Source organism: Aulonocara sp. 'chitande type north' Nkhata Bay, linkage group LG11, assembly GCF_057382095.1.
Source record: "Aulonocara sp. 'chitande type north' Nkhata Bay isolate Kocher_YH1m ecotype deep benthic linkage group LG11, A_spYH_male_GT1.1, whole genome shotgun sequence".
In the NCBI taxonomy this organism is placed as follows: domain Eukaryota; kingdom Metazoa; phylum Chordata; class Actinopteri; order Cichliformes; family Cichlidae; genus Aulonocara; species Aulonocara sp. 'chitande type north' Nkhata Bay.
In genome coordinates this window covers 29,049,827-29,062,755 of record NC_141354.1, presented here as the reverse complement: position 1 = coordinate 29,062,755, position 12,929 = coordinate 29,049,827, and the positions used below count along the sequence as shown (strand labels likewise).

The 12,929-nt window shown below is 40.2% G+C and overlaps 2 protein-coding genes across 3 annotated transcripts in view; one reads left to right on the top strand and one right to left on the bottom strand.

The window, feature by feature from the left end:
* Positions 1–667: 667 nt before the first annotated feature.
* Positions 668–12,367, bottom strand: erp44 (endoplasmic reticulum protein 44). The gene is made up of 11 exons (XM_086311882.1): positions 12,205–12,367; positions 5,572–5,644; positions 4,942–4,981; positions 4,651–4,766; positions 3,798–3,982; positions 3,585–3,700; positions 3,317–3,491; positions 3,054–3,165; positions 2,666–2,807; positions 1,249–1,351; positions 668–1,158 (listed from the first exon to the last, which is right to left on the bottom strand). The coding sequence occupies exons 1-11, from the start codon at positions 12,274–12,276 to the stop codon at positions 1,048–1,050; spliced, it is 1,245 nt and encodes a 414-aa protein (XP_086168008.1). The 5' UTR covers positions 12,277–12,367; the 3' UTR covers positions 668–1,047.
* Positions 12,144–12,929, top strand: part of invs (inversin) — a 39,269-nt gene continuing 38,483 nt past the window's right edge. The window contains exon 1 of one of the 2 annotated variants that reach the window (XM_086311877.1): positions 12,144–12,610. The gene's annotated coding sequence lies outside the window, so the exon portion shown is untranslated. The remainder of the gene's footprint in view (positions 12,611–12,929) is intronic. The other variant, XM_086311876.1, reaches the window with a different exon arrangement.

Sequence of the window (12,929 nt, the reverse complement as noted above, 5' to 3'; positions counted from 1 at the left end):
GAAGAGGGATGATGGTGCATTTCTGGTGCAGATTTGTGCTACGTTTATACAAAACATTAAATCTGGTATGACATCCTTTTGATTGGTGGTGGAGGGAGGGAAAGAAAAACCTAACTACATCCACTGCGGCACAATACGGTAAGAAAAAATATAATGTAAGAAGACCCCAGGGATATTTTATAAGCACAGTAAGGGACATCATAATCAATGACCATGGTACCACTCGTACCAGGGAGAGAAGGGGTGCATCTCAATAGGCTGGAGTAGCTCAGTCTCTTTATCTTCAAGCCATGATTTAAAGTTATGCTACCCCTACCAAATATTCTTCTATTTCTTCTTTGTGTTTGTGTGTGTGTGTGTAGAAGATATGGAGATAAAGCTACTTCAAACAGGCATACAGTTATAACTTGTGCTATACAAATGAGTTACACTTGAGTTGGTCATATTGAGATGCAGCCATGAGGTCAGTGAGACTAAACGAGTATCTCCTGTCAGACAGGCTGAACTGGACTACCCACAGATAAGAACCGCACAACCGGAGTGAGTGAGGGATCTGTTCTGTTTTTCCTTTTAGTTTTTTCCCCTCAAAAAAAAACAAAAAAAACAAAACACAAAATAAAATAAAAAATGCAGGGTGATGTAAAGGAATAAAATAAAGGAAAAAAACAACAACACTGCATTTAATTTAGACCAACATTGAGAGTCCAATGTAGCTCAAACATATTTACAACCTCCAAAGAATAAAAGTAAAAACACTTCTATTGATGTCCCAATGCCCCACACACACATTGTCCCTCTTTAGCCCACCCACGTTTTTGATTCAAAATAAAAATTGTGAAAGTGTTATGAAAATATAGGTTAGCCCAACATGGTTGTGTCATGGACTCCACTCTCCTCCCGTTCTTCTTTCTCCTCGTCGTCTCTTTTTTTTTTTTTTTCTTCAGTAAGGGTGTTGGGTGTTGCTGTTCTGTCCCACTAGCCTGTCCCAACCCTAACCCCCTCCCTGACCCCGGGGCGTGGCATTGAGTCAGAGGAAGGCCGTTAAGGTCACAGCTCGTCACGGTCTCGGCTGAGGATGGTGTAGCGTGTCTCGCTGGGTGCCAGCTTCTGGAACGAGCTCTCTGGAGGACTGCTGGCTGCTTCTCCGCCCGTCTCCTCCTGAGAGAAGAAATCGGATTTGAAACAAATGGTCAAATTTTGCCTGAACTCCCCCGAAAAAAAGCGACTCTACTGCCTCCGGTGACTAACCTGTCCAGGCGTGCTGTCCGTGGGGTCGGGCCCGTGGTGGAACTCTCGGTGAAGCTTACCAGAGTGAAGGTCCAAAACAAACTGTTTCAGTTTGCCAGGGACACTAAAAACACAGAAACACATGTTGGACATCAACCATCTTTTATCCAATTTGAGGTTTGTACAGTTGTTCCTAAAAAAACAAACAAAAATAATCCCTAATACAGCTGAAACAAACCCCACTTATTTAGGAGGCTTGTTACCATAACCTTCAAGGGTTACTCCTAAAGGACTTTCAGGGGGTAAAGAGCTAAAGAGTAAAAGGAAAAATTTAATACGGTGGATCATTTATGCATTCCAACACACAATGTCCGACAATGGAAAAAGAACTGCTTCAACTACAGCGATGATCAGAATTAGACGTTAATATGAGACGCAGCAGCAGCAGAGGACACCAGTCCCTGCGGACATGTCATCAAGCAGCATTAATCCATATCTACGCCGCCCTGTAAAGTCTCCCTATTAACGACAGGTCATGAGCTGCTGTCATGTCACACAGGCAGCGCTGGTCCCGAGTCACCAGTAACCCAGTGTGCACACGCACATGCATGCATGCTTGTTTGTTTGTTTGTGTGTGTATATATATATATATATATATATATATATATATATATATATATATATATATATATATATATATATGTACACTGTGCTAATGCAATTACAAGCCATGTGCCACATGTAGTGGTGATGTGATGTAATTAGGCTGTGGAGGGCTAGTCAGTCCTCGGGGCTTCTGTCTATCTGATCAGACTCTGATTGGGGACGGAGTGGGGGTGCATAATGGTGGGGGCACAATAAATAAGATTAAATTAGATTAGACTGGATTAGTTTAGCACTTATTGCACGTGCCAAATCATGTCACATTAGCTCCAGTGTCCTGGCCCATTCATAAAGGACAGATTTGAGGAGGTGTGACATTTCTCTGGTGTCGAGCGGACAGAGGATTATGGTGTGTGTGTGTAACAAAATTTGTCTTATGAAGAGAAGGTCTCATTATGAAATTAACATTATAACAATACAGGTAAATTTTATATAATTTAGCTGATCAGTATCCAACAGTAATTCCTCAAAACATCCAAAAGAATGCTGGTTATGAAACTGATTGAACACGAGAATGATTCAATTGTAAATTACAAAGTAAAGTCCAGTCGTGGACAGGTTTCATTTGTAGCTGGCCATTTGCTTTTTCTTTCTTTTTTTATTATTGTATGAAACAATAATGAGCCTATATTCCTGTTTGTTAAATCTTGGATATACTTGAACAAAGATGAGGTGATATCGCAAACCAAATTAATTTATTAAAATTAAGACAGTTTTCTTATTTATCAACTTAAAACAAGATTGCCTCATATGGAAAGAGTAACGTCGTACTTACTTGAGGTCTTTGAAGTCGGGGAAGACATACATGTGTCTGAATGAGTCTATGGCGATAACGGGACAGTCAGCTGGCGTTTTTTGGATATGGAGCAGAGGATGGCGGAACTTATCGCAGTCCGCATGAAGGAAGTTTATTGACCCTGAGGGAGGAAAAACCAATAATACCACTTATTGTGAAATATCTAGGAGGGAAGGAATTTACTGACTTGTTGCAATGAATGCACCCTGTTGCAGTACCACGCTCAAATTCAGCAAGCTCTTTAGAAAGAGCCTTTCTTTCACAAATGGCTTTATAAACCCGAGGCAATGGAACTGGCCCGATTCTTGTCAATACAGTATAAAAAGAAAAATGACTTCCCTGACAGATACAAAGTGCACACACTCACCTTTCTCACCGATGAGCTGGCGAGCCACTTCATGCTGGAACTTCTCTAAGCTCTCTGTGTCTTCTTTAAGATGGAACAAGATGAGGAAAGGGATTCCTTCTTCAGTCAGCTCCTGGAAAACACACAGTCAAAAACAGATGGAGTCAGAACCTTTTAAGGCCTCAGCAGTTCCACACAGACTCCACAACAACCCTCCTGTTTTTTGAATGTAAATATATACTTACATCTAGAAGATAAAAACTAAGCAAAAGCAGGTAACAAACCTCTCCATTTTCAAAGGTGATCTCCCTAACCAGAGGCACACACTTGTCCTGGGCCCAGGCGTAGGTCAGGTCAAAGTTGGTGAGGGAGCCGAGGTAAACCATGTCAGGAATGCCCTCGCCCATAGGTTTGTAGACCACATTGTCTCCACTGAAGCGCTCGGACCTAGACACCTCACTAGGACAGTCAATTTAAGGATATAAACATGAAAGGAAGAATAACGCTGAAACCGTGGACCATCGGTGGATCTAGTTGGTGTCTGTGTCTCACCCGAAAGCGGCCAAGAATGTGCAGTCATCTCGAAGGATGTTGGCAACTTTCTGAAATGTTCGATAGTTGTCAGAGTCCTTGTTTTCAAAGAAACCAACGATGTTTCTCTTGCTCCTCTGTTAACCCCCCCACACACAAAAAAAAGTGTGTATAATTAAATGATATTCATTTTTAAAAGGGGAAACTTGCACATTAACAGAAACTTCCACCTACATCCACAGAATTAATCTCCTCCACTGAGGGCAGCTCTTTCACTGGGTCGACCTGCTGCTGGCGGATGAAGTCAGCGATGGCCGTCACTGACCTCTGACCCCTGTACTCCCTCTTCATCATCATCCCATTGCGGAACAGCTTCAGTGTTGGATACTTGGTGATGCGGTAGCGCTGAGCTATGTCCGCTGCGCTCAGGCAGAGGGGGAGAGGAAGTTAAGCAAAGAAAGAAATCAATTGATGAAGAGTGAGAAGAAGAGTAAAAACACATGGGGATGGGTGGATGGGGAGCGGCGCGGCGACGGAGACAGCAGTTAAACCTCAGTCTGAAAACAGTGCCTTCAGTCAGCTCTGATCTCCCACATGAAAGCAGCCCCCCCACCAAGAGTAAATATTCTCTCTGCACACAGTGTGTGTGTGTGTGTGTGTGTGTGTGTGTGTGTGTGTGTGTGTGTGTGGGGCAGGTGTCAATCTCCCAGCAGGCGGTCTCTAAGCCTTCGGTCTTCACAGGAAGCAGCAGTTTTGTCATTAGCCTTCAAACAGTTTGCAGGTCATCAATAATTCCCTTTAATTTGCTTTATCTCAAAAGGCTGAGGCCGGTGGTTTATGTGGCTGTGCTTTGGTGTGTCGGGCATCTATGTGTACATATGTGCATCAAGTATAGTAAAAGTATAAGAGCGCGCGTGTGAGTGTGTGCGCGCCTTTTTGTTTCCTGTATACAGAATGATGCCGTTAAGAGTTTGAGGTATTAGATCACCAAAAACACGAACCAGTTGGCTCCATTTTCATAATACAGGTACAAACAAATCATCAGCAAATGTCAGTGTCAGAAAGGAAAATTATAAGTATTACTCACAATGCTGGTCACAGTCGACGCGAGCAAACACCACCTGCTTTGTATCAGGGAACTCCTCCCTCACTATGTTAGATGCCTCCTCAAAAATTGGATGGAGCATTTGACTGAATCTACACCTGTGGGATGATCAGGAAAGTGTTTTCTTTATTCCCACTTTAACTGTAGGAATTTCCTACATTACAACAGAAAGCAGTGCATAAAAACCCTTTACAAATGAATAAGGAAACTTTAGCAAAACACTGGCATTATAATGAGGTGGTCCAATGACACAGAGAGAAACAACACACTTACCAGTCTGCGTAAAAATTCACTAATGCCACCCCAGCATTATCTGCAAGGAAACAAACAGGGAAGAAATGTAAGCCTCTATGTATTACTTGCTCTAATGAAAGTATGTGCAGCTAGTAAAATTAATTAAGAAACCAAATTAAATGTGAACCCCGTCATTTTTCTGTGACTGATGGAAGAAAACAAAACAAAACAAGAAAGCAGTTAGAGAACAATTTAGCCACAGGAAAATGAAATGCTGCTTAATGAAAAGTGGATGAGCCGAGGAATATCAAACAACGGCCATAACAGTGGCGAGCTGCTTTCCAGGTCATCTGAGTATTGTAGCAAACACATCTAGAGATTTTGGGAAAGACGTGACTGTGCGACACTACAAAACGTGTTGACAGTAAGATGACACAAAAAACAAAACACAGATTTAAGATGCAAAACCAACAATCAAGATCTTCCTTTGCTACCAATTTAATAAATAAAGAAATATACTTATTTACTTTATTGTCGACACTTAAATGACTAGAGACTGTTTGAACTTGTGTAGATTTGAGGATGTTATCATCGTTCTCTAAAATATTTTTCCCTTTTATATAATGTTTGCTTTAGGACAAATGTGAAGAATAAAGCGTGACGTCTTACTTAGGACGTCGTCAATGTTGTTCGAGTCCAGGCTGACGATTTCTGCCTGTCCGGGAGTAGAGAGGCCCATCACCTACAGACACACATGGAATGGACGGATTAGCAGTTACAACTTAAAACACACATGCCGAGTAAGACCGCTACATCTCCATCTGTGTTATGACTGGGGAAGGACATAGATCAGATTTTATTGATGTGATAGCTCAGTTTGCTTACTGATCAATTATCTGCATGAAAAATAAGCAGAAAAAAGGCTATGAAGTGACTCATGTGTGCAAGAGATCTGCAACCACATCAATAATAAAAAAAATTAATTTATTTTATTGCTCCTATTCTGCCATTGTTTTACTAAGTGTTTTATCCTATTGTGAAGTGTCCTTGGGTGACTTGAAAGGCGCTCATAAATAAAATTTATTATTATTATTATTATTATTAATAATACAGCTTACGATAAAATGTGATTTAAAACAAAAAAATAAAATAAAATAAAAACCACAATGATAATTTTGGAGCTGTTTTCTGTGATCTGGAAGCGCAACTGGAATTGATTTTCAATTCTCATCCTTAATAAGGATGAGTTGAACACTCCTTCCTTAAAACGTAGCACACCACAGTGCTGCTTCACACAATTTTACACCTGAAATCGCCGACAACCAACAGGTTAAATTTAGGGCCACACACAGAAAACCTGGGTCGTTTTGGAGAGCGGTTGAGCCAAGCCAATCAGCTAAAATGTACTTTTGGCTCATGGCTGCCAAAGCAAATATGCATGGCACCATGTTGTTAAGTTCCCAGATGACTAAGTGACAGTGTTTTTTTTATGACCCTGTAGTTGGAGAATTCACAGTAAGGTGTAACGTGTCCATTTGAAAATGAAGGGATGGTTGTGGATTTCAGAACTAAGACTAGAACCATCTCTCCTGTGGCGATAAATGATCAAGACTAATCAGCTTAAATATCTTCTTATAATAAAACACGAAAACAATACAGAGGGGAAGATCAGAGTCAGAATCAGTTTTATTGGCCAATTATGTGTAGACACACAAGGAACTGAGTGCTGGTTACTTCTCTGCTCTCAATGTACGTAACACAATTGCAATAAAATTGCAGGTATGACCTTGAATGACTTTCCTATGATTGCTGAAGAAGAACCAGCCAGTCCTTGATGACCATCCTCCGTCTATGATGTTCAAGGTGCTACTCACTCCAGATGCGATATGCCAACATGTGGGACAAAAATTAAAAACTCATCTCTCCCAGGTCTCTCTCTCGCCTAGTGTTGGATTTTTAAATCTTTGTGGCATTTTTATGTTGTGTTTATAGTTTATTAATAACTGTGTGTTTGGTGATTTCTGCTGACTGTACAACAAATTGTCTCCAGGTGGAAGTAAAGATAAAAGTAGAGCTTCATGACAGTGGATCCTTTACCAAAAACTTTCCCAGTGTGCCCCAAGAAAACTGAGCGTGAGTGTCATCTTTCCACTGTTTCTTGTTCCTGGGACTGCCCAGAATTCTTCCCTGCAATTCCTGGTACTGAGCTAAATATACAGTGCACACTCCTACTGTTGCCCTGCTTTGTTTGCAGAGCTCTCAAGATTTTTCCACATATGAAATCTGGAAAATGTCGGGTGAATTACGTGAGGATATCATCTGGAGTTGCCCATTCTCACAGGTAGCACATAATATGTAGGGGAGACCGGGGATAGTTGTAACGTGGGTCAGTTGTAACACTTCCAATTTCTCCAATCAGGGCTAAGTTTCAAATGATGTGATTCATCCTGTACATGCCCAACTCAGTTCTGCTATCACATGTGAAAAATCAGCACATTTTGTCAAACACAGATAATTTAACATGAAAAAAAGTAATTTGTATGCCAAAAAGTAAGTTTTTCTACTTTATTTCAATTTCTAATAGCATTATCTGCTTTGCAGTTAAACCCATCAAACTTAAATTATGTTATTTGTATGTCTATGGGGATATATTCTGTGTAGGTCTTTAGTGCTAATGTTTTAGCCGTTGGCTGTAATGTTAGCTAGTTCATGGCTATAGGAGTCTGGGTCAGTTGTAACAGCAACAGTCTGGGTTAGTTGTAACAATAATGCAGATGTTACAACTTACCACACTATTACTTTAACTTATATTAAACAAGTTGGGGCAACGACATCAGCAGAGAGAGGTTCACTGGTCACATTTGTATATGCGGTTAATGCCATTGGCAACACAATTCCTCCACTGTTTGTGTTCCCACACATACATTATGCAGACCACTGTGTCAGAGATGGACCAGTAGGAAGTACTGGTAGTGGAAATAAATCAGGATGGGTGCAAGAAACAGATTTCCTCATCTTTCTGAAGTACTTTGCAAACCACACCAAGGTAAGCCATGATAAAAAGTAATGGAATTGCGATGCTGGTGAACAACTACATTTTTTCAGCTTCATTGTTATGTTCAAAATTGGTGCAAGAGTTGTAGGTTATAATGCCCACTGAGCCAATGAGGCCAAACTCAAGGAAAACCAACCAAAATTAATGAAATATTCAGTTGCACAAAATTCCATAATTTGTCTTTTTTGGAGGGTTGGAATATGTTCAAAAGCTAGATTTCTGCATTCTGTCACACACACACATGTAGCTACATAAATGGATGTAAGTGCATTCATGTGTTGAATAAACAAAGATTACATGTTAATATTTTGTCAGTACCCTTATTTCATTGTGTTACATTTTACCCCAGGATATGTTACAACTAACCCAGACTATGGGGTTAATTGTAACATTTCACTCTTTGTGTTTGAAACCATACCATGCAATGGGTAATTGTGCTGCAGAGAAAATAGCTGCACTATTTAATAGCCGAGACATGTAAATACTTTGCATTACATTTTGAATCCACTATCTTAAAAGAGCTCCAATTTACAGACAGAAATGTCAAAAATGTTACAACTATCCCCGGTCTCCCCTACTTCATGTAATTCTCGTCCTTTTTACAGGAAATTTCTCTCCACTCAGTTTATGCTTGTGAGCTGCCCGGAGTAAAGCGCAGAAGACACATTACGACCACTCGTTAGCTGTGAATTACCTGGATTATCATTCTTGGCACAAATCAGCGCAACCAGACATCGCAGAGAGCATGCACTGGGGAGATCACATGTGTCGCTGTTGTGTAATGTCTAGGAAAATGGGAGGTATCAAGTGCAAGCTTCAAAGTGGCCTTGGATTTCTGAGTAAAATATTTATTTTCCCAGGATTTTTTGTTAATTCACTAAGGTTTATATGGAACACAGTATACAGGAAAAGCACTATTTTTCTTTTTTGTCCACACTGTCCAAAATGCACTATAATGGTGGAATGTAGACGTAATAAAGATCTTTGAACATTGAACCATTACACTGAGATGGGTTTTTATTGTGTTTATTTATTTTATACGAGTCGCTTCCGAGATTAAGCCTCAAAACACTCAGCCTTTTTAGGTTTTTTTTATTTATTTATTTATTTTATTTTTATGGTTCAAAGGTGTGAAAATAAGTGTCATAACTTTCTTTCTTTGCCTTGAGCCCTCAAAATATTAGCCAATTCTTAATGTTTTATTCATCACTCAAAGGTGTTCATTGCAAACAATTATTTTGTACGTTTTTGTACAAACATCCTTTTGTCGTCAAATATTTGACAACGCTTAGAAGAAAACACGGGTTGGAACTACAACATGTGCATAACCGGATTACAGCGACATTCCAGGTCTCACATTCTGCAGGGTGCAGAACAGGTGAGACCAGGTTTATGAGATACAAGTACAATCGAGGCTTCCTATTCACACCCTGCGGGTTTCTAGATTACTTTGTGATAAATGTCAAAGCATTTAAAATGTACAGGAGCACTGACACATGGGAAATTTTACTTTTACTTTGTGGAAAATGGCGAGAGGAACTACAAACACACAGATGCAAATATAAAAGGAAACTGTAGCTAGAATAAACTGTTACTAAATGAGCCTATTTTTAATCATGCAAATGTTACGACAGAAGACAAAACTTTCCTCTTTTACCAATTATTTCATCAAGGCTGTCAGATATTACTCGTGGATCTCCATGCCAGAGCCACTGTAGTCAAAACGTAACATTACAACACACCATCTAGTTATCTGTTGTTATCTTTGCTGACTTAAGATCCTCTTTAAACAGGATACGTGAAGGTCGGCCAGTTCTGAGGAAGTCGACAAACTTGTAAAGAGTGACACAGCTCAAGTGGCCTTAACGTTTGCTCGCACACAAGCCGTCACTGCCTTTTACTTTAAATAAATAATGATTAAAGAAACAAAACAAAACAAACAAAAAAAGACTATCCTACAAAATTAGGGCCGCAAACAACCAATTTCTTCTGTCATTAAATCACATGTTCATCAGGCCTAAATGGAAAAAAAAAATGCTAACACAATATAGTTTTAATTTGATAATTTTAAGTAAGGAAACAATTTCTCACATTTGAGAAGTTGTGACGTGCAATTTTTCAGTGTTTAACCTATTTTTGTTAATCGGCCCTTATTTATCACAGCAATTCCGCACACAGAGGCAGGCAGATCAGGTGAGGTACCATCCCTTCACGGACACCATCCATCTTGCTTCATATGTGTTAATTAAATTGATTTTAAACTACTTTAAACAACATGTAAATGTGGCACTGGTCTCACTTTTTGGGGGGGGATCGGCCTTGGATGTTTCAGCCATGTCTCAAATAATATTAAGCTAAATACACCTCATGGACAAAAGTGCTGGGCCATACCTCTTAATCAGTCCCATTGCCACAGGTTTATAAAGCTCAGGTGCCTAGTCATGCACGCTTCCTTTAAACATTTGATAAGAGTGGGTTGTTCTAAAGAGATCACTGAAATTTCTTCCCTCCTGGAAATTCCAGATCACTTGTAAATGGTATTATTTCAAAGTGAAAGTGCTTATGAACCAAAGAAACTCAGCTACAACATTGTGCCAAGCTCCAGAGCAATGTCACAGAGTGTGCAAAAGTCACCAGTGTTTTGCTGAATCACTAACTGCAGAGCTCCAGACATCTTCTGGCATCATCATCAGCACAGAAACTAAGCACCATGAGCTTCATGGTACAGGTTTCCATAGCCAAACAGCTCCTGTAGGCTTAATATGATGTAGCCCAGTATTTTTTATATATAAGTGACACAAGTGTTAATGATGTTGACATTTCCTCAACAGGGTCAATAAACTTTCTTCACATGGACTAAAGTAAGTTCCGCCATCCTCTGCTCAGTATCCAGAAAACTCCAGCTGACTGTCCCGTCATGGCCATAGACTCATTCAGACACATTTATGTCTTCCCTGACTTCAAAGACCTCACGCTTTCATTTAAGCTGACCTTGCTTTAAACTGATAAATGTCAAAACTGTGTCTTCATGTCAGTAATTTACTTTGTGACATCATTATGTCATCATCTTTGTTGAAATATATTCCAGATTTTAAAAAATAATAATAAAAAAAAATACAGGTTCGTTTTTGACTTTCTTGTGTATGTGACTAGTTTTCCATTACCTATGGCCCACCTCCCTTCCGCCTCCCAAAAGGAATCACTCACTATTAACACCAGTTTCCTTATATTTTATGGAGTTCTACTTAATTATGTTAATTTACCCAATATTTAGCTATATGTCTGGATCATAAAACTCGGCACCTCATCCGTTTGGTCTCCATCTATCTATTGCTTATATGTAACTAAGCTTTCATGCTACCCAGCTGTTTTCCTTTTTAATTCAAATTGTAATGTTTTTATTTATTTGAAATTAGCACAATGAATCCTTTTGTTGACCGATTAAACTACAGCAGCACCAAAGTATCAGCTCACATCATCAAAAACGGTAACGACTTCCTCAAAGAAGGCACCGCACCAGATTGATATTCGATATCACGGTGGTCTGAAGCTCGCACACAAGTTTTAAGTTTTCACTTCAGGGCACACTGCTCTCTGGCTAGTTCCGGGTTGTCAGCCAATGAGAATGAGCCACAACAGAGGAATTCACCAACCGGCGAGCTTCATTCAGAGACACATACAGAAACACGAATAGTCCCACATTAACTTCAGCATCAATACAGGAGCTAATATTAAAGAAGGTCAAACGCAGCAAACCTTCATAAATCTCTTAAATTAACAATGCTAGCAACTAGAAGTTATCTAACTGCTGTCAATGTGTGGTAGCGCCTAATGCTAGCTTGATGCACTCCTACACCTTAACAAAGTTACCTGCACTCAAACTCTAGCTTTTAACGATTATAGCTACTGCAACTCAAACACATACTGTAAATTACAGCTAGTTCTAACAGTGATGTTCAACACTACCGGCTACACTGCAGCCGGATAACTTGACTAGTTTTGAGGGTTGCAGGAGGAAACACAGCCAGAAGGCCTCCTCTGTGAACCTGCTAAACATCTGCAACACTAACAGCGTACATACTGGTCAACTCAGTCACTTCATAAGCCACGTCCCATGCCAGTAGAGGCTCGTCGCTTAGCTAGCAGCTAACTAACCAGCGGCAATTACTTAGCTAAGCTTAGCTATGGAAGCTACCAACAGCCTGCGGTTACCGTGCACAGTCCACGGCTTTCATTTGAATACATACCAGCAGTACAGCCGTGACAAAGCGGACATCCACAGAGGGAGGTAGTGCTAACAGTTTCATTGTATGGTGCATTTATTGGAGGTGGTGGTGTTAAGTCTTCCCAGTATGTCTCGACGCCGCTCTTCTCACTGCAGCAGGAAGCCGACGGCGAACCAATCTCACGGTGACCACGGAAGCGTGAGCGACACTTCCGGGTAGTTGCTAGGCTTTGTGGATACTGTAGTTTTTCTGGTACCTTCAAGCGGCTCACTTGAATGAAGAGAAAACTCAAATTATGGCGAGTTGTTGTTTTACGATACTAACGGGAGTTGTAGTATTTTGTCAACACAGACAGTGGCGATTCAACGGGACGTCTTGGAAGAAAACTTTTCAAAGATTTTCATCCTCGCCGAAAGAAAACCAAACGGTAAATATGACGACGACGAAGAGGAGTGAAGGGAGCACTTTGTTAAAATGCTATGGCACGAGTGTTTTACTGAGCGGATCCATTGCCAAACACAGTTTTTTTCCTCTGGACTTTTTCAGTGCGATTATGAATAACTGATTTCTCTGAACACGATGGAGTTGCATCATTATGCTTGAGTTTTTTGCAATACTCCTTTGTTCACCGTCTAGCTATGTGCTTTATGTTTTCCAGCTAAAACAAACTTGGTTGCACAAATCTTTTTTAAATATTTAGATACCTACTTTGATTCACAACTCTCCAAAACCTCTGCAAATGTTCT

What these genes read in the sequence shown, in the direction of transcription:
- erp44 (XM_086311882.1), bottom strand. Translation starts at nt 12,276, where the DNA reads ATGCACCATACAATGAAACTGTTAGCACTACCTCCCTCTGTGGATGTC. An exon ending in ACATTCTTGGCCGCTTTCGG is followed by an intron (nt 3,492 to 3,584) that starts GTGAGACACAGA and finishes TGACTGTCCTAG; the next exon opens with TGAGGTGTCTAGGTCCGAGC. An exon ending in CGGACAGCACGCCTGGACAG is followed by an intron (nt 1,159 to 1,248) that starts GTTAGTCACCGG and finishes TTCTTCTCTCAG; the next exon opens with GAGGAGACGGGCGGAGAAGC.